The sequence below is a fragment of the Vanacampus margaritifer genome, chromosome 1 (assembly GCF_051991255.1).
Source record: "Vanacampus margaritifer isolate UIUO_Vmar chromosome 1, RoL_Vmar_1.0, whole genome shotgun sequence".
Lineage (NCBI taxonomy): Eukaryota > Metazoa > Chordata > Actinopteri > Syngnathiformes > Syngnathidae > Vanacampus > Vanacampus margaritifer.
The window spans coordinates 56,816,959-56,840,274 of NC_135432.1; the positions used below are offsets into that span (position 1 = coordinate 56,816,959).

At 39.1% G+C, this 23,316-nt stretch overlaps 1 protein-coding gene and 1 long non-coding RNA gene across 2 annotated transcripts; one reads left to right on the plus strand and one right to left on the minus strand.

The window, feature by feature from the left end:
- Positions 1 to 5,179: 5,179 nt before the first annotated feature.
- Positions 5,180 to 15,891, minus strand: otx2b (orthodenticle homeobox 2b). The gene is made up of 4 exons (XM_077556085.1): positions 15,611 to 15,891; positions 14,315 to 14,511; positions 13,866 to 14,017; positions 5,180 to 12,673 (listed from the first exon to the last, which is right to left on the minus strand). Exons 2-4 carry the CDS (start codon positions 14,409 to 14,411, stop codon positions 12,050 to 12,052), a joined length of 873 nt encoding a protein of 290 aa, XP_077412211.1. The 5' UTR covers positions 14,412 to 14,511; positions 15,611 to 15,891; the 3' UTR covers positions 5,180 to 12,049.
- A 173-nt stretch (positions 15,892 to 16,064) lies between these two features.
- On the plus strand, positions 16,065 to 21,771 carry LOC144059610 (uncharacterized). The gene is made up of 3 exons (XR_013295689.1): positions 16,065 to 16,158; positions 16,402 to 16,514; positions 19,284 to 21,771. It is a non-coding gene; the product is annotated as an uncharacterized LOC144059610 (long non-coding RNA).
- Positions 21,772 to 23,316: the final 1,545 nt, after the last annotated feature.

The window sequence follows — 23,316 nt, forward strand, 5'->3', positions numbered from 1 at the left end:
ATATATATATATATAGATAGATATAGATATAGATATAGATATGCCCTTGTGGTATGGAATGCAGCCGACTCCCAGCCAATTGAAGCGGCTCCCCTCGTTCCCATTTAAATGCCGGTCGAATTACAGCGAACAATTACATTAGCACACGCTAAGTGCGTTTATACAAGTAAACTGCAAGACCCCCTCTTGCGGATGATGAAGTCGCGTGTGTCACCTGAAAACTGATCAATAGTTTTCTTTAATTTAAAGCAGTAATTATGGCATTGTCTTGATTCACGTGCTTAAAAACACATAAAAAAAATTGACGGCTACCCCATCCCTTCTCATGCAATGGACTACTGTATTCCATCTTCTTACTGAGCATATGCACACTTGATTCAAGAAGACATTAGCAAAACAAACAGCATAGCCAAGTTTAAATTCACAACATTCCGAACAGCACTGAAGTTAACTGCAAGAGAAAAGAAAAAAAAAAAGAAAAGAGAAACTAAACACCAGTTGACCATGTCTCCAAATGCATTTATGTATACACATAGAACAAAAAGCTCTCTCTAGTTTCTTTTATAATTGCATTTTGTCAAGAGATACTTTTTGGTTGTGTTCATCCAGGCGTGCTGTAAATAGTTGGCCCAGTGGTGGTGCTGCTGAGGGGCGGCAGGAGGTTGCCAGTCATCTTGGGGGTAATCACAACTAAATCTCAAGCCACACTGTTGCATTGTAATCCTGATGCTAAACTCACCATTAACCCATCTGGGACCCTACAACAGACAACCCCCCCACCCGCAACAAATATACACCCACCCGCCCATCACCACCACCTGCCACACAAACAGACTTAGAGCCTCTCTGCCTGCATGTTAGAAGTACTGTCTGTCCTGTTATTGGAGAGGGGCGGTGGGAGGGGGTTTGTGGGGGTTGACTCATGTCCAGCAAATTAAAAACACTGCCGTAGGAATGTGGCAATGAAGTCCCACAGGCGCAAGTGCCACCCGCGCGCTGACCCAGTGGTCACCGGTGAAGCCCGCGTTTGTATTCCACGCACACCCCCTCTGCTTTGGAGGTGGGAGGGGGGCTGACGCAGCAGCCGCAGACACCTCCTGTGGGACTGCTGATAATTTAAGTCAAACACGATGTCCACGCTTGTTTGACACCCATTTAGAGCGTTTCAATCACATGTGTTTGATACAGTCCAGCCTTGAGGGGCTGTTCATGCCCCCCCCCCCCCCCCACCACACACACACACACACAAAGCTGCCACACAAAGAAACAATCAATTTAGTTTGATTGCGCTCCTCATGTCAAAGCAATACATCTACTACTCAATCACATGTATTCTGTTTGACCTTTTTATGATTGTAATTTACTCGTACAAACATAAAAGCCAATGGGGGGGGGGGCTTGTGGACTGGACACCCCCTCCCTCCGCTGGATTCTATCCCACCCACCCCCCACACCTCCACCCCTGTGTTGAGCTGTGTGCCACTAATTAAGGACTCTTAAAGTGCCATGGAGCACACTCATTAATGTCAACTGTAGCATCTCTACTGTCTCTTAATAGGAAAATGGGAGGAGGGGTCAAGGGCCACTTTAGAGGTCTGCTTCCATGATGGTTGACCACAAACTCAGGAAGGAATGACGAGTTTAATTGAGTTGTCACAATTGTTGCCCTTTACATCATTCTTGTTGGATAGATATTGGATTTTTGTTTCCTTTTTCCAGAAATATTCTTATTGTGTGTGTGTGTGGTACGGAAACTGAGCAACTGCTACATTTGCTGCCCAACCATGAAGACCCACCCACCCCCATTTCATTTGTTTATTCTATTTTTATGGAAATGCATAACAAAACAATTGGTAGTGTTTGTCTTTATGAAAGTAGGCCAAACAAGCGCTGACAAACAAGCGGTGGGGGTGCAGGGGGGTAGTTGTAGGTCAGAGTGCCACAAGCTGTGTGTAACCGTGCCTGTCGAAAGAGCATGACACGCCGTCGTTGCCTACAATAGACACAATAACGCACAAGCCAGCCCTGCCAGTATGATGTAACGCCGTCTAGACTCCACCACAACAACACCAGAGTAAACAAAATAACAGAAAGATTAAATGAGAGAACATAACATCACTTGTAAATCAACACATTTAATATGTTTTTTTTTTTTTTTATGTGGTTAACACCACGTTACTGGTCACAACGGGAAAAGCGTGCCGGGAGTATCTTCCGAGATTGAGCCATCATCACATTTTTAAGGCTTTTATTTTAATTAGAAGCAACGACTTACTGCAACGCAATGTATTAAAAGAATACAACCTTACACTCAAAATTATGGTTAATAAAACAGACTTTGCATAGTGTTCCACTTTTCCTCTACATTTTACTACAAACAATGATACATTTATTTTGCACATTTTTGACAGGTGGAAAATTGTATGGAACATCTGCAATTCCCAAATGTATAGATGACTGTCAAGTATAAATGACTTATCATACACCCAATACATATGGTCTGTGAAACTAGATTTATAGACAATATCATCAGGCCAAATCCTCTTGGCCCTCTTTCGTCCAAGTACAGGAAATAAGGATGTTGCTAACATTTAGACAACTGTTGTCATATTTGCTAGTCTATTTTATGGACAAAATATTTGCTAGAATGGTCAGAGAAGTCGCTAAATATAGCAAAATTGTTGCTAGGTTTGGCAACACCGCACATACAAGTTGCCCGAATGGTCGGAGAAGTTGCTAAATATAGTGAAAATGTTGCTAGGTTGACAACACCGTGGACAGAAGTTGCTGGCATGGTTGAGGCGCTAAATATAGCTAAAATGTTGCTAGGTTGACAACACCGCGGACAGAAGTTGCTAGCATGGTTACGTCGCTAAATATAGCTAAAATGTTGCTAGGTTGACAATACCGCTGACAAAAGTTGCTTTAGAATGGTTGGATAAGTCTTTAAATATATCTAAAATGTTGCTAGGTTGGCAACACCGCAGACACAAGTTGCTGTATAATTTTCAGATAAGTCGCTAAATATAGCTAAAATGTTGCTACATTGGCAGCACCGCAGACACGAGTTGCTAGGATGGTCAGAGAAGTCACTAAATGTAGCAGAAATGTTGCTAGGTTGACAGCACAACAGTCACAAGTTGTAGTTCTTGCTTGCTACCTAGCTTGTTTTCGTGTCCACATGTGTGCTCATAAAATAAAAGCACAACTTTCTAAATAAAATCACCGCATATTTTATATTTTATTTTGACTTCATTGGTCTCTGTGACTATGGTTGAGCTGTAAATGGCCCCCAGGCCGTACTCTGCACACGTCAGTCTTATAGTATTTGTTTAAATTGACAAAAGAGCGAGAAATTGTTAGCAGTGGCAAAGATTCCTGTTACTCTTGAGCCTTCTTCACTCTAGAATTTTTCTTGACCTCGTTTTGCGCCCACATTAAATAATCGCAAATTTCAGTTTAAACTTGACAATCATATTTTCAGCCCAGCCTCCAGGGTGGCGTGTTATGTTAGTTCATTTTGCCCGGCGACCCACAGGTCAACTTCCTCGCAGTCTGCTCAGGCTCAACTTGACCCGACCTTGGTAACCTCGGCGACCTGAGCCCGACGCCCCCCCGCTGCCTCAATGCTCAGCTCGCTGCTGGAGTTCATAAATCACTCAGCAGCACAGCCAGCGCGTGTGATGAGAGCAGCTAATCAACGGCTTATTTGAACTGCAAGATCGTGTCGATTTATGAAGCTAGCTTGTACTGTATCGCTTCACTGCAAAATGCACACGCAGCACTTCATAGATGCATAAAACTTAAGGCCTGACATTTAAAGTACTTGACAAATGTAATTTTGCTTCAATGGCACAGGTCAGAAAACCCAAAATTCACAACGCATTTTAATTGTTATTAGAAAAAGTCAGCTAACATCACAAAAGATCAAATATTTTCAACTCGAGCATTAACGTCATTTTAGGCTCACCTCCTAACAGTGAGTCTGCATTGTCTTCAAGTGTAGACCTCATTTAATTGTTTTGAAAGACCCCCTCTCTACCCCCACCGCCGCCTTTCACAAACAAGCACACATAGTTTATTATTGCTCGCCCTTGTTTGGCATAATACCTTAGGTTCCACACACGCACCAGATGCCCCCTGACGCTTATTCAGATCAAGCGGGCACGTGATGGCCTGCCCCGAGGCCCTGCCAGCCTCACGTCATTGTGTTCCCCCTCAGGCCAGGCGGCCAGCCTCCCTAATAAATCCTCTTTTGTCTTGGTGGCCAAGCGGCTGGTGTGGCACGCGCAGTGCAACTCGTCCCACTGGTGTGTGTGACCCAAAACAGGTGGATAGGATGGTTGGAGCGGGTGGGCGCAAGTATGGGTTTAGGAGAAGGGGGGGGGGGGGTGCGGGACAAGTGCATCTGTCCCCACACTCAACGACTCCCTGGGTCAGCCACAGCTCCATATGCTCGGCAGAGAAGCAGGCACGCATGCAAAGCCAAACTGAACTGGGGTGCAGGGCTTGATTAGGAGGCATGTTATTGATTAGTTCACGCAGTGATTGGCTATGAGCATTGATTGGACTGGTTATTGAAATATTAAACGTTTGTTTTAGGAAACATACTTTTTGCAATAATAGCTCTGAAAGTGATAGAGCAGGTGTATTATTTTTTATTTTTTTTACGGGCCACATTATACGTATAGTGTACGTATATGTGTATATTATATGTGTACTTTTATACGTACAAAATATGTACTGTATATAAATATTTTATATGTATATACAGATATTGTACGTATATACCTATCTTATACATATATTGTATGTACCGGTATATATTTATATTGTATGTATAGATGTACAATGTACATATATGTATGTTATACATATATATGTACAAAATACGTACTGTATATTACTCTGTATTTGATATATATATATATACATATATATATATTGTATGGACATTGTTCATATATATGTATATTGTACATCAATGTATAAAAACCAGGGATGGAACGGTAGAAGCTAAAAGTCATGCTACGTACCTTGGGTAGTTCACAGTTTAGTTTCACTTTTGTGTAAATAGGAACAGATTTAATGGCATTTAAAATATAACAGTAACGACATAGATGTTTCAGTAAAGTGCAACAGCAATCATGTGCTTGTTTTTTTTTTCAAATTACGAACATTAACATATAGCAAAAGACAAAAACAACAACCTCCATACAATCAAATTTAAAAACACAACCACTGTACACAAAATAATCAATATTACAAAAACCCACGTATAAAAAACCATACAAAAATGTCAGCGCGACAAAAAAAATTGTAATTTATAAATGTCTCAATAAAGATTAAAAAAGATAAACGTCCAGGGTATCCATACTAGTCTCAATCCGCACCTACGCATTTATTCATGTTGCTTTTGTGGATCCATACTGTACTTTCCATACATCTGATCGTACACTTGGCGCCTGCTCGATAGAGTCCAAAATATGGGGCATATTTTTCTCCCACATGGCCCACTTAGGATAGGCCTCATGGCACTGATAATAAGATACAGTAGTTGAAATTAGATCTGCCAATGTGACTGCAGGGTAATTGAATATACACGCACTAGTTCAGTAATTCACAACAATTGAGTTGCAGCAGGTGAAAGTATCCTATTCAACTTCATTGGTCTGAAATTAGCATTTATTTACTACAAATAACGTATCTTTGTTCATCTATCTATGCCAGCAACATATAGTGACAGGTAGATAAATTCAATGTTCTTCCACTACCACTAGATGGCAGACGGTACTATTAACCTGTCTATCCAGTCAGGAAAATTTTTGATTATTATTATTTTATTTTATTTTTTAAACCTTTGCTTTTATGGTATTTAAATTTAGGTTTCTAGTTTAACTGTCCCAGTTACTCAAATTGCACTTTGACAAATGTGTTGTAGTTTCAACCAATGAGCAGTTTTATAATTACAAATGGACCACAGCCACATCTAGGAATATTAAGATGAATCATAATATTGTCTTGGGAAATATTTGTGGAATAGAAAGTCATCGCTCTTCAAAAGATGTGCGCTGATCAATTTGCATTTGCATCTGAAAAATGTGAAGACTCACGCAGTACAATATAAACAAACCGCTAAAAGGTTAGAGCCATCCTCAAATGTGTCTTTCCTGCATCTCAGAATTTTAATTTGAAACGAAGCTTGTGGAATGCTGCTGCTTGTGCATGGAAGGTTTCATTGCAGCGGTTGAAATATGTAAATGGGCATTGAGATGCATGCTTTCAAGTATTCAGACACTGCCAAGCACTTCACCGGCATACAAACTTCATTGAAATACAGTAGAACCTCTCAAGTTGAGCACAATTTGTTTAGGAATTCTGTTTTTATTGGAAGAGTTTCTCCCAATAAGACAAATCAAAAATAATTTCTACCCGGGCCAAACTGTTCCAGTCTGTAATCTTTATTAACTGTACAGACAATAACATTTTTGACATTCTTCACTATTCTATAGGTGCCAAAATAAATTAACCGCTGTCAAATGTAAAAAAATAAAAAAATAAATAAAAAAACATCAAACTACAAGCTTAACTGAAACTGGACAAAAGTGTTTGGACACTGCTGGAGTCTTACAATGCTAGTCCACTTGCTGCAACTTCCTTTTATTAAAGTATTAAAGACTTAATACTTTCACTGCACGGGACACGCTGATGTCTTGCAAAAGTTTATAGCCCTCAAATTTGGGTTCTGAATTTCTAATTGCATTCAACTTAGGAGTCTCCATTATAATGAAATCAATTGGTGGCTCATGTTGGGCCTCTGATGGGTCAAATTGGCCATTTTGTCCCACAGAACTGGAAGATATTTGTTGTAAGAAGAGCAAACGCAGCATGCATTTAGTGGTGTTCGAAATGTAAATCAACATCTTTTTAATTTTCCAAAGGGGACACATGTATTTGCTTTAATAGGAATTATCAGGCTCGCCCAAGCGTCCTGCTTGAGGCCCTTAGCAAAACTGGATTTTGGGGCCTTCTATTTTTGACAATAACATTGAATATATTTATCATCCATTTTTTAAATTTCACCTTGAAAGATTATAGAGTATAATAAAATAAATATGTCAAAACTAAACTGTAAGGGTGCACTTTTATTGATTTACACAATATTGCCATGGGTCAGTGAAATGAACTAAAAGGGATACTGGTTATAGTCTAGGCTAGGGGTGTTAAACATAGGGCCCGCGAGCCAGACCCTGCCCATCAGAGGGTAAATTCCGCCCCGTGTGGACAGAGCACAAACTGCAGTCTTGCCCCAAAATTAATTGTTGTTGCTAATTTAGTCCAGTGGAGGGCGCACTGAGCACTTAAATGACATTCTGAAATGTTGCTGTTACTCAGAATTTGATGCAAAGATAATCAAAAAATGGAACATATTCAGAATGTATACTTGTAATTATTTGCACACACAAAAATCTGATTTTTTTTTTTTATCTGTAATTTTTTACGATTATTAGGCCACGGACAAACTGGTCTGGCCCACTTAAGATCAAATTTGGGTGAAAGGGGGCCCTGAATTAAAAATGAGTTTGACACCACTTATAGACCTTAAAAACTGCAACAGCAAAAACTAAAATCACTTAGATTTATAAAAATGACTAAATGTCAAACAAATACTTGTATTGCTTAACAGAAGTATCTAAAACAATGTGACAAAATATAATTAAATATAAAGTTGAATAATTTTGGTCTATTGAAAATGTGCGGAATCTTAAAGAACAATTCAAATAAAGCCCAATCCAAAATGGTTACATTTATAAATAAAAATATATCAATAAATAATGCTACTGCGTGCTCTTTTGACTGTTTTGGGGCCCCTAGTGGTCCTGGGGTCCAAGCAGGTCCTTAGTTGGTTTACACCTCTAAAAATGAGCATCATAACCAAATATTCAATCAACTTTTTTTTTTGTATTGTGATTGTGAATCCGGTGAATGACTTCCACGAGTTCCACGGATGCGGCTGCAGGTCTTAATTCCATAGGACGCGTCGCCATTCCATTGTGCCGCTGCTCGCTCCTCTTTTGAGGCACGCTGCTAGCTGTCGGTGACGCACCGCGCAGCCTGTGGTGCGAACGGAGCCGGAGTTGGCGGCGTTCACCGTCAACTCATTACATTTCCGAGCTATTTGTGATCAAAGTGTGTTGGAGGCAATTAAGCGTGGAGTTTGATCACGGCGCGCGTACGAAACGTCAAATGTCAGCTGTTCCCGCCATTTTCGCGGAATGTTAAAGCGTAGTAAAGAGTCACCAACATGGGGCCTGTTCTAAAACAATTTTTTTTTTAAATGTTAGAATTTCAAGTTGGAAGAAATAAAGTGCTACATGTTGATGATCTGGTTCACCTTGTTCAATTATTTATTGAGTGGGAGACATCGTGTCTGCAAATAGTCGAATAGGCTATAATTAATTATTGATATAGCATACAGGCTAATTAATGCTAATTTGAGTTTATTAATATTAATAATTATTATTATTATTTCAGAGTTATAGACTGACTATTTGCATTATATCCAAGAATAGCTCTTTCCGAAGGTTTTCTGACCCCATGCAGTTTGAAGTATTAAATTTGCCTTCTGCTCACGTTTGAGTCCAGAAAAACTTGATTGGCATCAGTCAGCAAAATTTCAAGTGGCCTGTTGGACTTTGTAGCTCAAATGCAATTGAGTAAACTGTGGACTAAACTGTTACAAAATATTAATTACACTTATTTTTTTGTAAAGAATATAATAGAATGCCTTTAAAATCGAATTGACTGAACAAATGAATGTTGTTTTTTTTAATGGTTCAGAGCAATTATTAAATATCGAATTCGGTATTTCACTTCACCAATTGGTGCAGGAGATCGCCATTAATACAATGATGATATTTAATCCTGCATTTAAAAATATTCCCATTTATAGATAAGAAGATATTTACTATAGTTTATATTGTGATACAAATAGTATAAAATGTATACGCAACGTTTACATGCAAGCACTGATATTATTCCAAAAACATATTTCATTTCGTATACAGGTGAGCTTGAACAAACTATTTTGACTTGACCCATAAGCCTGTTTGTGTGCGTGTGTTTTTAACATATGCTGATATCAGATAATCTTCTTATGTGTTTGAGCATTTTTTCCCCCCTCTGGTCTCTCTGAATAGCTTAACAAAATATGCCTCAGTAATGGAAGGTTTTAACCTCCTCCATCGCCTCCACAACTTCAATAGGCCATCAAGTGGCTAATGAACTGATCAGATTATGAAACCGTATGGAGCCATTTTGGGGCATGATAGACAAAAGTAAAATGTTAAAGTAACACAAAGTCCATAAAATGAACTTGCAGGAGACGGGAGAAAAAGCAGTTGCACTTTTTTTTGGGTTTGTGTGTGCGGGGGTTATTGGTTGTGGGGCCCTTTTGTGCACACTTGATCAGACCTGCGGCTAAAGCTGTGAGTATCATTATCACGTATCTGTGTAAATCTATGGATTTGTGTGAGCAGTCTGAAAAATTAAAATAACACGCTTGTTGTGCTTTTTACGTTAAAGCTCTTTAGATTTGTATATTAAAACAAATCTAAATCTGTTATTATGTAGGCCCTATAAAAGCCATTTAATGCAATCTTTGACAAGATTATCAAATGCATTGATGATGTCACCAACTTGAATAATTGGAGAAAATGTCGACTAAGCCTGGATAAGCACTTTTAACGGGGATGCCGATGGATTATTTTAAATATATTTATTGTTAAGATTTTTTTATTTTATTTGTTGCGCTTTTGACAATAATAAAGATGTGTACACAATTATTGCATTTCACCTTTTTAAATACATACTTTTTTTTTCTTTTTAAATCCTTTTCCTGCCATTGTTTGCTGCGGTCCTGTGGTGTCTTTCTGACCGAGGCAGCAGCACCCAAACGGGGGCCGAGCGGAGCGGCGGAGGGGCGCTGCAGTCCGCAGCTCACTCCAATGCAGGGGGGTTTGTGGGGGGATTACCGCAGCGTCTGTTGGGCCCATATGCCGCTAAAGTCTTGATTAAAACTCTTTGTATGTATATGACGCGTTGCGGAGGCCGTCTCAAAATCGTCCTCCTCTGACTTGTGCACTTTGCAGGCTTCGCGGTTACAATAACAAGATTGGGGACGCTTTGTTATTTAACTTTCAATGTGCGCGGACGAGGCTACTTTTTTTTGGGGCTATTATTACGCAACCTAAATCCTCTTTTAACAGATGGAAGTGCGTTTAAAAATCAAACTTTCACACATGTGAAAGTGTTTGAGAACTTTTGGTCGAGAACACACTTGTATTTTGTTTCAGAAAGTTGACGGGTTGTTCCCACAATGCAGACTCTTCTCATGAATATTCACGCATCGGTCAGCCGAGCTATTGTCTCCTCATTCAATTGTTTTATTGTTTATCACCATAATGAAGCACGCATGTGACGAGTGAGCAAACCTGCACGCACACATTTACCCTTGAATGCAAGTTCTGCACTGCTAGACCATCAAAAATATAATCCCACATCTTTTTTTTTATTTTTATTATTATTATTTTGGAATTAAACGACGCGCAGGCGCACTATTGAGCATCCAGGAGTGGAATCAAAGTGGCTCTTGTCTTTTTTAACGCTTCGATTATTTCAAGCAAGCTTTTAATTAGTGCGCTCCTCCAGCGGAGGCTGCAATGAAAGAGAGATTATTGGCAATGTCAAGGATACTAATTGAATGTTGGACTTCTAACAATTAGCCCGCTTCACAGCCATGTCGACTCATTACACATCCCGTAATAGTCTATGACTGTTGGTGAGTTTGAAGTAGCAGGTGAAAAACGCAAGCAACATTTTTCGGACAACATCTTGACTCCTCATTCAAGAATAGAAATCGAGTTTAAAGTTTTCAGAGCCCCGCCCCCCCTTTTTTTTTTTTTTCATAAAAGAAATCCACTTCCATTGTGTTATTTCAACACGCTAGCGGACCACACGTTTGGGCTTTGAATGGGACCCGCTGTTGCTAGGTGAAAATATTGGGATTAACATCTTTTGTGGGATTAAACTGCTGGACCTTTGTGAGGATTTTTCGAATTGGGGATCCGGAAGTGGGGGGAAATAAAAGAGTTAATATGTGCGTCATCATATTTTAAATACCTTATTAAACCCATTAAATTATAGGTTTCAATGAGGTCAAAATAAATAGGCCTTTAGTTAGCGATGGGATTTTTCTCTTCCAATTAAATATTTGACATTACTTAATTTATATGAAATTAAATGCCATACAAGTATCACACACAAGCAAAAATTGTCTAGTGGAAAGCTCATGGGACTTTTTTTTATTTTATTTATTTTTTATGTGTTCCTTGGAGCCGGTACCAGACCCGCGATCATGTTGAGATCCAGTATAGAGGAGCCGGATTTTTTTTTTTTGTGATTTTTTTTTGGGGGTGTGTGTGTGTGTATGCGTGTGAGTGTGTGTCTAACCCTTCATATTATCACTACCACTTGCAAAGTCTCATTTAATCATTAGCGTCTGCTCTCCCCCTCCAGAAAAGAAAACAGGTTGGAAGAGAGTGTGATGCGAGGACGGGCTGACAAATTGCATACAATACAACAGATCACAGTTTCGAAGGCTAGCACAGATAAAAATAAAAAAACACACATGTACCATTTATATAAGACACACACTGATTGTCTCTTAGAAACTACATATTGATTCTTTATAAACACTTTTTTTCTTAAATAAAGTAGTGCATCCATGTCCGCAGAGCGTTGCGGAACAAAGAAGCTTCATTAAAGGAGGTTCTAGTCCAGGGTTCTCGTTCCGTGGCCTTGTCCTCAACAGGTGCACTGCTAGACATGGATGGGGGGCTACAGGTGAGTGGAAGAAGTAAAGAAAATCTCTTTGCCAGTGCTAAAATAAATTAAACCTCTCCTCTAAGAGAGTGTTTTGAGGCGCCCCCCCCTCCCTGCAGTTTTATCGAGGGCCCCCGTGCGCAGTGTCCGCAGCTGTGCGAGCAGTTCACAGGACCTGGAATTTCCACGAGGAGGTCTGATCTTTATAATCCAAGCAATCGGCATTGAAGTTCAGCTTCCACGAGGCCGCTTGGTCCTTATAATCCAGGCAGTCCGCCGTGGAGTTGAAGCCGATGCCGGACGTGCCGTAGCCCTGTGTGGAGAGCGACGCCGGGGACTGGTTGAGGTGGCCCGCCACCGCGTTCGTGCCCATCGGACTCAGGGTCGAACCCGGGCCGGACAGCTGGTGGTGCATGGGGGTGAGGTAAGAGCCGCAGTCCATGCCGCCGAAGTAGGACGTGGAGCCGGCGTAGCCTTGGCCGTAGCCCGACGCCTGCGTGTAGGTCATGGGGTACGACCTCTGCATGCACGACGACGAGGTAGACAGCGGGTCCGAGAGCGGGGAGATGGAGGCCGGGCTCCAGATGGACACGGGCGCCGTGCTGCTGGAGATGGCCGGAACGGTGGTGGTGCTGGTGGGGGGAGTGAACTGGCCGCTGGCGCCGCTCTCCGAGCTCACTTCTCGGCTGGGGGAGCTTTTTTTCTTGGCCGGCCGTGCCTTGTTCGGACCCCCGTTCTGCTGCTGCTGTTGCTGCTGGCGACACTTGGCCCGCCGGTTCTTGAACCAAACCTGCAACGAGCGGATGCAATTTAATTTGCAAACGTGCACCATAAGAGCGTTTAATAAAAGTTATTTTTCTCCCTTGGGAACGCCGACATTTTCTCAATCTATGCTGTATTTTGTCGACTAAAACTTTTCATTTCTTATGCGCGCGTTAAAACATTTTTTGTTTTACACCTCTACCAACCAAAACAAACGTTTACATTATATAAGTTTCAGTAATAGTTTGAAAGAAGAAAACTTGGATGTCACGCGATGTTTCTTCTTCTTCTTTTTTTTTTTTTTTAAAGAGCAATAACATAACAATAATAATGACAATAACAAATACACTCTTCAAAGGTTTGGAATCACGGCTCACTCATATATATACTGTATATATATTTTTAAATAAATGTTATTTCAAATAAATGTGTTATTTTTCAATGCATTGAATATGCAAAATATTAGCAGGGACTTTTTTTTTTTTTTTTTTTTTACAAAATCATCATCTGTGCAACAGCACATCTTTATTTGAGTTCTACAATATAAAAAAGAAAAAGTGCTAGAATCACTCCTTTAAAAAAAAAGAGGAAAAAAAAGTAGGCCTATACCAAACAAAAATTATGCTAAAGCCACCTTAAATCTGATTTGCTTTTGTTTTTTTAATGTTCTCTTATTGGTCAAAATCAAGACATAATTATGCCACTATAATTCCATCTATAGGCCAAAAACAATCAGACTGCCAAACGAACACCACATCCGTTTACTTTATTTAAACGTTGGTTAATGCCAATTACATTTTAATTCGATTATCGTCACAATTCATTTTCATTTAATTTTATTGCTAAAAAAAATGGTTTGTCAAAATTGAGCTAACATGGAGGACAGAGCTCCTAATGTACTGCAGGCTATATTATACTTGCAAACATGAACAGTTCAACTAAAATAAAAAAACATCGAGACAACTACAAAATGATGTGGCGACAAATCTTCAATGTGAGAATGAGCAAAGAAGCACAGCAAGCATTCATCATCCTTCATTTGAAGTCCTCCTATTTTTATTTAATCGACTCTTATTTTCTTTCTTTATAACTGTCACTCGATATTTTGAATGAAATATTTATTTTTTTCTGTTTCCATGCTTTTCCCCCCCAATTTGCTTCGTTCACTCTGAATGTTTTCTCACCGGATGTTCCTATAAATCAGAATCTTAGCGACTCACCTGTACACGAGATTCAGGTAGATTGATTTTGAGTGCCACTTCTTCGCGCATGAATATGTCGGGATACCTCGTCTTGGCGAATAACGCCTCCAAGACGTCGAGCTGCGCGCGCGTAAAAGTAGTCCTCTCTCTTCTCTGCTTCCTTGGCGTCGCTGCAACAGCACGAGAAAAATACACAGCGTGTAACAATATGTAAACACTTTAAAGACATGTTCAAGTAAAGTATACGACGAGGTAAAATTGAGAAACTGGAATTTGCAATCTTTTGGTTTGGCGCGCGAATCCGGGGATTAATTAGGCTACATTTGGGGTTACGTGTTTTTATGACCAAATCATGACACAAACAAATGTAATTCGGATTTTTTAACTTCAGAAAATCTGTGACATTTGTCTTGGGTTTATTTAAATGTAAAACATCACAACGGAAGACTTGGACAGTTGTTGCTCACCTGGATAGCCCACGGACGGATGCAAGAGGTCCATTCCGGAAGTGGTTAAACTGAGGCCATTGACTGTGTAAGGTGGTTGCTTTAGATACGACATCATGCTAATGTTGGTCTGGTGGCTCAAGTTGGAGAAAATGTTGAAAATGGATGAAGCGCCTGATGTGCGCCTGCTGTCCTCACACAGTCCTCACTGTCGACACCTGCCCACAAAGAAAACGGGGAGCGAATACATTTAACGTTTGGGAAAACGAACACACACGCTGCACCGAGTTTGCAATTTATTTGGGGCAATACACAAAAATAAAAGCACAACAAGCAATTTTCAACATTTTAAATTGTTTATAAATGTATGTTGAATTTAAGCAGAATACAATATTTCATAATTGTGTGTGCATTTTTTAATAGCTAGACCTTAATCACTTATATAATAAAAAATAATAATAACAATGTAAAAGTTAATGAATGTCCCTCGTCCGTTAGTGATTTTATAGCCTATTTCACCGTGTCCTTATTTCTAACGGTTTTAACCACCTCGTCCCAATCTGTCACGCTGAAACCCGTGGACCAGTTGCACATTCCCGCTCAATAATCATCATCCTCATCATCATCATCACCCCTGGCCGAGTTTAATTATCACAGCCCTTCTTCTTTTTATTAACGTATTGATTAATTAACGAGTTAATCCAAGTGGCAACTGAGTTCAGTCCAATTTCCTGATAAATATGCAACGCGTCTCAGATGAATGTTTTTTGTAGGCCTGCGTTTGAATTTTAAAATCACGTGGAGCCTATTTATCGTTTCTTTTGATAATCTGGCATATATAGGCAAACAAATTTGAAAATATAGAAAATACGTTTCTTGCTCCTAAATTCTTCATGCTAATAGTTTATTAAGGTTAAAATGTCAACTCAATGAATTAATGCTATACGGGAAGCCTAAAATTGTTCATTTTTGCCCAAATTTGCAGACATTTTTTATTTACATTTTTAAAAGAAGGCTTTTTTGGGAAAAATTAATGAAGATGTATTCCCTGAAAAGTTGTTGTTTTTCTTCTCTTATCCTACTTGCCTAGCCTACCTTATATGAACCCAAATCGTTTACAAAACAGCGTAATTTCTTTTGTTCGTCTATTTTTTTTTTTCGATTTTATACGCACTACATTCTTTTTTTTTTTTTTTATTTGTTTTCTGTCTGTGTGGCCAATGTATTTCTCTTGCAGACAAATCGAAGCTGTGCTTCAAATTTCAACGAGCTAAAACGAACCCTTTAGTGAGCGAGGGGGGGAAAAAGTGAACCCACCTTGCTCCTGGGAGTGCAAACGTCTTGTGCGTCCTCCTGAACGACTGATAAAAGTCAAGTGAGAGCAACGACGTCCTGTTCAATATCGAAAAAGATGCCACAGGAGAAAACACAGCAAAAAAAGAGGAAGCAGTATCCGCAGCGTCAGAAAACAAAGTTCAACGTGGAGCGCCTGCGTTGCGTTTTGAAGCGGTGCTGCAGCAGCGAAATAATGATGACGATGATGAGGATGATGATGATGATGGAGGAGGAGGAGGAAGAGGAGGAGGAGGCAGCATAGGATTTGTTGGTGTGTTGGGAGTGAAGTGCTTGGAGTTGGAATTTGTACAAAGAGGCAGCCAATAGGAGCTCAGCTCCCACACACACACTGGTGCTGGTGGGTGCGGGGGGAGGAGAGGGGGGGGGTCTTCCCCCCTCCCCACCTCAGATACTTTTTGGAACCACTGCCCTCATCCAATGGCCCCGCGAGACTCTTCCACGTAGGTTGTAACGAGTGGAGTTTAAAAGTACAATTTATGTGGAAGTATCCTGTTTGAAAATGATGAAAAGTTGAGTTACTATCACTTCATTTTTCATTCTTAAATGTCATTTTGCGAGCGTAAGTTAGTGAATTTTAAAACTATTGCAAAATAAATGAAGACAATCAACGTCCTTCATATGGAAAAAAAGAGTTTTAAAAAATGTCGAAAGACGCCATTACCCGCGACGTGTCGCATGCAGGCAAAAAAAAAAAAAAAGAGGATTTAGAGACCTGTTTCTTAAAAAAAGAAAAAGTGTCCTCTCATCCGCAGAGCAGCGAGTGTGTCACTAGACTGCAGGCCTGCGCCAGACAAACGCACAAACACGAGCTCCGGGAAGAAGAGGAGGAGGATGAAGATGTTCCAATGGCAAGACGAGATGCAAGGTAAAATACTTTACCGTCATTTTCTTCAGTTGAAAGCGAAGCAAATACACGCAACATATTGGAATATTGATTATTGACAATTTGGAGGCTTTCGTAGCTCTCGGCGTGCCAGCAAGGCCTGCACCAAATTGTCATCATCCAATCGCTCTCCTCGCACACTTACACGCTTTTTTGTTGGACCCCCCAACGTTGGATTTCTTTCACTCGGCAGCGTTCACCTGAGCAGAGGGATTGCTCTCTTTTTCTTTTTCATGGGGGACGCAGCGGCAGCAGGTAGTTCAATATTTATTCGGCGCATTGCATTATATTATTATTATTATTATTATTTAAAAAAAACACACATTATAATGCATATAGGTATATTCTTATATTGACATATGGCCATGTTTTAACATCAATATAATTGATTTTTCTTTTATGCACCATGCACGACCATTATTATTTCAAAATATTTTACACATGGTTGTTTTTTTATTACTTAAAGGTACGTCTCTTATTAATTAATTAATTTATTTATTTATTACCGTTCATGAAAAATATCCTGTTTATATTTTTGTTATTTAAAGACAACATAGCTTATTATTTACATTTTATTTGACATTTTGTGGACATGCACTTTTGAGCCTCTCTTCCTCTTCAACATTTATTTTTCTATCCACAGTTGATTTACAAAATAAATAATAATAAAACTGCGTGTCAAATGAGCAAACGAGCACGTCTGCGCCAGTTTATCTCGCCGTGGAAGTATATAGCTCAATAATTGATGGGCTGCTAAAAGCGGGGCCGTCCGCGGGGAGTGTGCGTGTTAAAAGGACGTTTAAAGGCACAAGGAGTTAAGCGCCCCTGGCGGGCTGCATGCGCTCCCACCGCCTTTTTATCTCCGCCTCTGCTGCGCTCCACCTTAGGCTGTGCATGAAAGCAGGGCCTCCTCCAACCTGTGATTCCCACTTTGTCTCACTCACTGCACCTACTTTGATAGCCGTGAGGGGCAAGGAAGGGGCGCAGGGGTGGCGGTTGGAAAGATTTGGGGCCAATTAATAAATCGTTCGCACTGCCTCGGCACATTATGTACAAAAAAAAAAAAAACGTGATAGAATAAACATATGTATCATAAATAATTGAGGAGAGCAAATAGAAGACAAGCTGTTTGAGAATTTAAATACTGGCACCCCACACACACTCACATGCATATTTACCACTTATAGCCCACATCTTGCTTCTTGTTTCATATATGCATGGATGAAGAGGAAGAATGTGTTGGAGGAATTTATTCTGAGGAGGAAGAAATTAAACCCTACAGTTTCATTTTCTTCTCCTCCCTTTTTTAAACAATGTATTTCATTTTTTTGCAAATTTTTTTAAGCAAGAAAGCAACCTTTTTTCTTCTTCTTGTTGGTCTTTCAAAATTAGAACAGTAGGAACAGTATAGGACATTTTGGCTGCAGAATTATTATTATTTTTTTTAAACGTGCAGTTAAGTGAAACCTTTATTATACATAGTGGATGAGCAGCGGTGTGAGCGTGTGTGTGTGTGTGTGTGCTTGGAAGAAGGGGATTTGAGGCAAATGAGAATCATCACAAGCTGTATTTTAATTAGCCAGTGAGACTCAATAGAGACCACAATATATGCCACCTTTGCCATGAAGGTGCACGAAATGTATCCAAAATGGAGGAGCAGTCCGCACATACACAGCAAATTCGACAGTGTTAATTCAACTCATACAGAATTAGACTTAACATTTCAAAAAAATTCTATATTGGTCCACATTAAATATAGATAAAACGACACTTTTGAAAGTGTTTTTTCTTTTTTTTTCTTTTTAACTCTGAGATAGAGAAAAAATAAAAATAAAACAACACTTTTGAAAGTGTTTTTTTTTTTTAACTCCGAGATGGAGTTAAACCAACTCTGATGGTAGTTGAAATGTAACTCTATAGTCAACACTGGTCAGTGTTGATTTTGCACTACGCTTGTGTGTAGTGTTATAATATTACACCATCTAGTGCTGTACTTTTTAACACTCAAAATTAGTTGCTTACATTAACACAATTGTTTTTTAATATTAACTAATCAATTAAACTGCCACTTCTTTCCCACACACTGTACAACATTACCGCATTCAAAAAACAAAACAAAAAAAAAGACAGCATAAGTGAAAAATATATTTATCAATTCTCGCACTAATAACGATGCATTGATTTCATGGACCCAAATTCCTTCTGTTTGTCCTTCTGTGGATTCGAAAAAATGGCTGACTTATCTATCTCAAACTAGAGAAGGCGGAGCTTAACTACATCTATTGCTGAGTTAATTTAACACTAGGTGATCCACTCTGTAAAATAACCCTTACCCTAGACATCATTTAATTCTAAAATGTTAAAGTTGCACCTCAGGCGCTCAAATCAACTCCCAAAAATGTAACCCTGAAATTTTAACACTCCAACTTTTGCTGTGCACTGTTCTTAATGATAAAGGAAGGTCTTCAAAACAAAATCATCCAGGTCAAATCAAACTTCCTTCGGGCTCTGCTATTCCCACATTCACACGATATTCCAAAAGAAAGGCCAAAAGATGACAAGAAATACAAGCAGTTTGTTCACATGTAGATTCTAAGTGCTGCAATTTTGCAAGCACAATCATAAAACCTTCCATTTTCCACGCAGATCAAATGTGGCCCCACAAGGCCATGACTGCATGCGTGCGTTTGCCAAGTTGACGCCTTTTAATTAGAGCTGTAATTGTTGTTGTGTTGCGTTGTGTTTACGCAGGAGTTCCCGACAAACAAACGGATGCAATTAAATTCACTGTCATCACTTGACATCACTGAGGAGGCAAGGGAGGAGGAAGGGAAGGACGGCACATCAGGCCAAGTCAAGGTTGCCTGAAGGAGAAGCAAAGACACTCAAGTGAACTCAAAGTTGACAGTTTTGTTCATTGCATGAAGTGAGCTGTGTTTTGATACATGCTTACTTGAATATGTCATTATGTTTTGAAATATGGATGAAATTGTGTTTTATATGGATACATTATTGACAAAGACAAACGTATTGAATGTCGCATAGTTACACTCTAAAAACAGTTGGGTCAAAAATAACCCAACTATGGGTCAAGAAGAGGCCGATCCTCTACTTGGGTCGATTTGACCCAACTTTGAGTCAAGAAATGGGTCTTTCAGCATAAAACAATTCATAAATATTGGTCAGATCCGTTAGTTGGGTCAAAAAATTGGGTCATTTTGTATAAAACAACCCAAAAAGTTGGGTCATATTGACCCATGAAGTGAATCAGTCCAATTTTGATCCATAATTGGGTTACTTTTGACTCAACTGTTTTTAGAGTGTACTACTTAAATAGCACTTATTATTGTTACGATCATAATGTTTAACAAATTATGCTTAATCCTTATTTTGTACAGAACTTTGCCACGACTATTGTTGTTTTTTAATGCCCTATAAACAAACAAACAAACAAACAAACAAACAAACAAACAAACAAACAAATAAATAAATAAATAAAATCTAATTAGCCCATAACAAATATAAAGTCTACTTGAGTTGTGTTTTGTATAACAACACTGAATATTAAATTTTCCCAGGATGTAAGGGTCATTTTCATATAATTTGATCAATAATTGCAGTTGTTAACATTTAAACAGTGACAATATTAAAGTAAAATAATATTATAAAGTAATATTTTTCATATACATTTTAATGCCAAAATGTCTTTTTTGTTATGTGTCTTGATTTTCTGAAGCTGCTAATTACATTTGTGACAACATGGGATTATTTTTTGTATGGCTTCATATGCCTTTTCCATAAAAACTAACACAAATGCAAAATGTCATCAGAGTTCCTTTTCTTTCAGTTTTCTTTATTTATTTATTTGTAACAAATTCCACCCCGGCTGTATTCACTGTTAATGCCACTGTAGAAAGCTTCATGATGGTGTCGCAATACACCAGAGGGATTTTCCAACTTTTGTTAATAAGAGTATGAAAACCTAGATTTTTTTATTGTACATTTGGACAGATATAACATTTGTGATTAATCGTGAGTTAACTAGTGAAGTCATGCGATTAAGTAGAATTAAAAATTTTAATTGCCTGTTGCCCCTAATTATTAATGATCTTTGTTTTCTTTTATGAATTTATGGCAGTAAATGAGTTAATATTAAATATTACTATAGTAATATTTAATATTAACTCATTTACTTACATTTACATTTATTTTTTATTTATTTATTTATTTTTTTACAAATGTCATTCCTGTTAATGATCAAATGTTATGACAATGATCCATTTATTTTTTTCACGGAGTAGGAAGTGTATCGATATATCATCTTTCTGTATATGTTATTGTACTGTTAATGTGCAAATATGGTGTTTTAATGTTTATCCTGAAACATCGATGCTATTTGCTAGCATGTCAAAAGTGCTTGCATTATGTGTAGCATTAAGCTAGCTAGCTAAAATGGAGTATAGGCTACATGTGTTTGCTTAAATGTAGAATGTAGTTATATTTATTGTTTGTTTAGCTTAACAGTAAACATCAACTTGAGTATCAATAAGCTATAAGCAAGCGTGGACTCTTTTTGAAGAACAATTAGCTAGCTATAAAAATGCCCACAGCACGTACTCAGAAGACAGACTAGTAGTACATATATGACAAGTGTCGTCGAATCGGAGAGTTTTTATGAGTTTGAGTTGAGAGGACTGGTGTCGGTGCATCCGTAGTGTTTCTGTGCGACGGCGTGAGTGGAAATGTGTTTGCAAAGAGAGGCTTGCATTGCTCCTCGCCTCTGTAGGCGTCCTGCGTGCACGTGGAGGTGTGTGCACGGCGTGCTAAAAGCTGCCCTGCAGACCGGACCTGTGGAGTCTTCAAAGGAAGACGAAGTCAAAGTGGGGGGATTTGTTCAGGCTTATTTGGCAACCTGGGATTTGAATTGGATTCTGGGAGGCATTCATAACACATTTGAAGACGTTACATTGTGAGATTTCATGTTTAATCCCCATAATAATGTATTTTGGGGAGAATGGTCACAGCACTTGCGCTAGTGTGACTATTCATGATTCATCAAATGATTTTTTTTTTTGGAGTGTTGGGGGGCTGTGAGGTGAGAATCTGCCGTGTTGGAGAGCTCCTGAACAGGAGACTCTTCCCACTTTGACCTTCCTTTCCACTGTGTTTTGTTTATCTGACCTGAATATGTGATAGGGTCAGTGTGTGGGCCCCCACTGGGAATCTCTTTGACCCCATCCTCCCCACTTACAACCCACAGTGGATTAGACCTCCCTGGATGGCCTGTTAGTGTACGTACATACATGCACAGTTTACTCACCTCTATAGTTCAATAGAAGTGAACCATTATTTGGTATTCTCCTTTATAATTTTTTTCAAAATAAATATATTTTCTTCTCTGAAACTGTCCATTCAAATCCCAGTTTGTGAAGCGGAGCCAAGAATGCATCATTTTATGTCTTTTCTAAGTTCCTCATAGAGAGCATACATTCAAAGGTGTCACTTCAATATAATCAGGAAATTTATTAAAAAAAAAAAAAAAATATATATATATATATATATATATATATATATATATATATATATATGTATATCATTATTGATATTATATATAAATGATTAATTATTACATAAATTATATATATATATAATTGAATTAGCTCGTTACGACTTTAAGACTTGATAATTTGCGTTGTTTGTTCAGATCTTGAATGCCAAATTGTGAGCGTAATTTTATCTACAGTAGTTTTTTTTTTAATTAGGCACAACTTACCTAGTTTATGAGAATACTCATTTTGCTTGTTCTTGTGAGTATTCACTAGAACTACAGTAGAAAATGTGTTTGTCGCTAAAACCTGCCAAATTGTACTAAATCAAACGTTTTTGTAGCTGTTTATTGATGATTCGCAGATAGCTTCTAATGTCATTAATGACCTTTAGAGAAAATTTACAGATCTGTTAGACTCACTTGTGAAAATTAAAAATCGAGCTGGATTGGAAATTCTGCACTTTACAAAAGACTTAACATTTTGTACAGACAGTGTCAGAGAAGTAAGTAACCTTAAATCAAAATCAATCAGTGGTTTGTTGACTTCAGTGCTTTTACATCAGTTGAACTTGTGCCTGAAACCGTGTGCGTGTGTGTTTGTTGTGTTTCCCTGCCCAAAGCCCACTTTGCTTTGAATGACACTTTGGCGACGCCCCCACCCTAACCCACTTGGACATCTCAAGTGTACCCCCTGTTAGTGCCAACAGTGCCAATTCCTCCCCACTCTTTAATATCTCTCTTTGGGCCCAGCGAAGGCTCCTCCGTGACAGTTGGACATCGTCGTGGCTTTTTGGGAGACGGCGGCGGGAGCGTTCCCAGCCTCGGGCCTGTGGGGAATCTGTGATGGCTCGCCTGTCAGCCGGCCCCTCCCCTGCAATTAGGAGAGTAAACACAGGAGGGAAGGGAGGAGGGCGGGGAGGGGGGCCTTTACGGCTCTTGTCCTACTGCTGCTTGAGGTGTCCATCAGCAGTTTGGGATTGAGGGAAATATTCATCTGATGATGTTGGGGCAATCAGAAGAAGGCATTTGACATTTGTCGTATTTCCATAAACGGTGTTATCATTTTTGTGCCGGGGAGAGACTAGTTTAGCGTTTTTGCGAATTTAGTAGACTGTGTTAAACCTCGATAGGCATTCCGACATATTCTCGTAAACAACCCTGGTGCATCTGGAAATGTATTGACAAAAAGTAGACTCGATTTTAGAATCGCTAACACCAGGTCTAAGTGGTGACACA

Excerpts from the sequence above, each read along its gene's own strand:
- otx2b (XM_077556085.1), bottom strand. The coding sequence starts at position 14,411 with ATGATGTCGTATCTAAAGCAACCACCTTACACAGTCAATGGCCTCAGT. Across the intron at positions 14,018-14,314 it reads TCCGTCCGTGGGCTATCCAG|CGACGCCAAGGAAGCAGAGA; the intron begins GTGAGCAACAAC and ends GTGCTGTTGCAG. Across the intron at positions 12,674-13,865 it reads TACCTGAATCTCGTGTACAG|GTTTGGTTCAAGAACCGGCG; the intron begins GTGAGTCGCTAA and ends CGCTCGTTGCAG.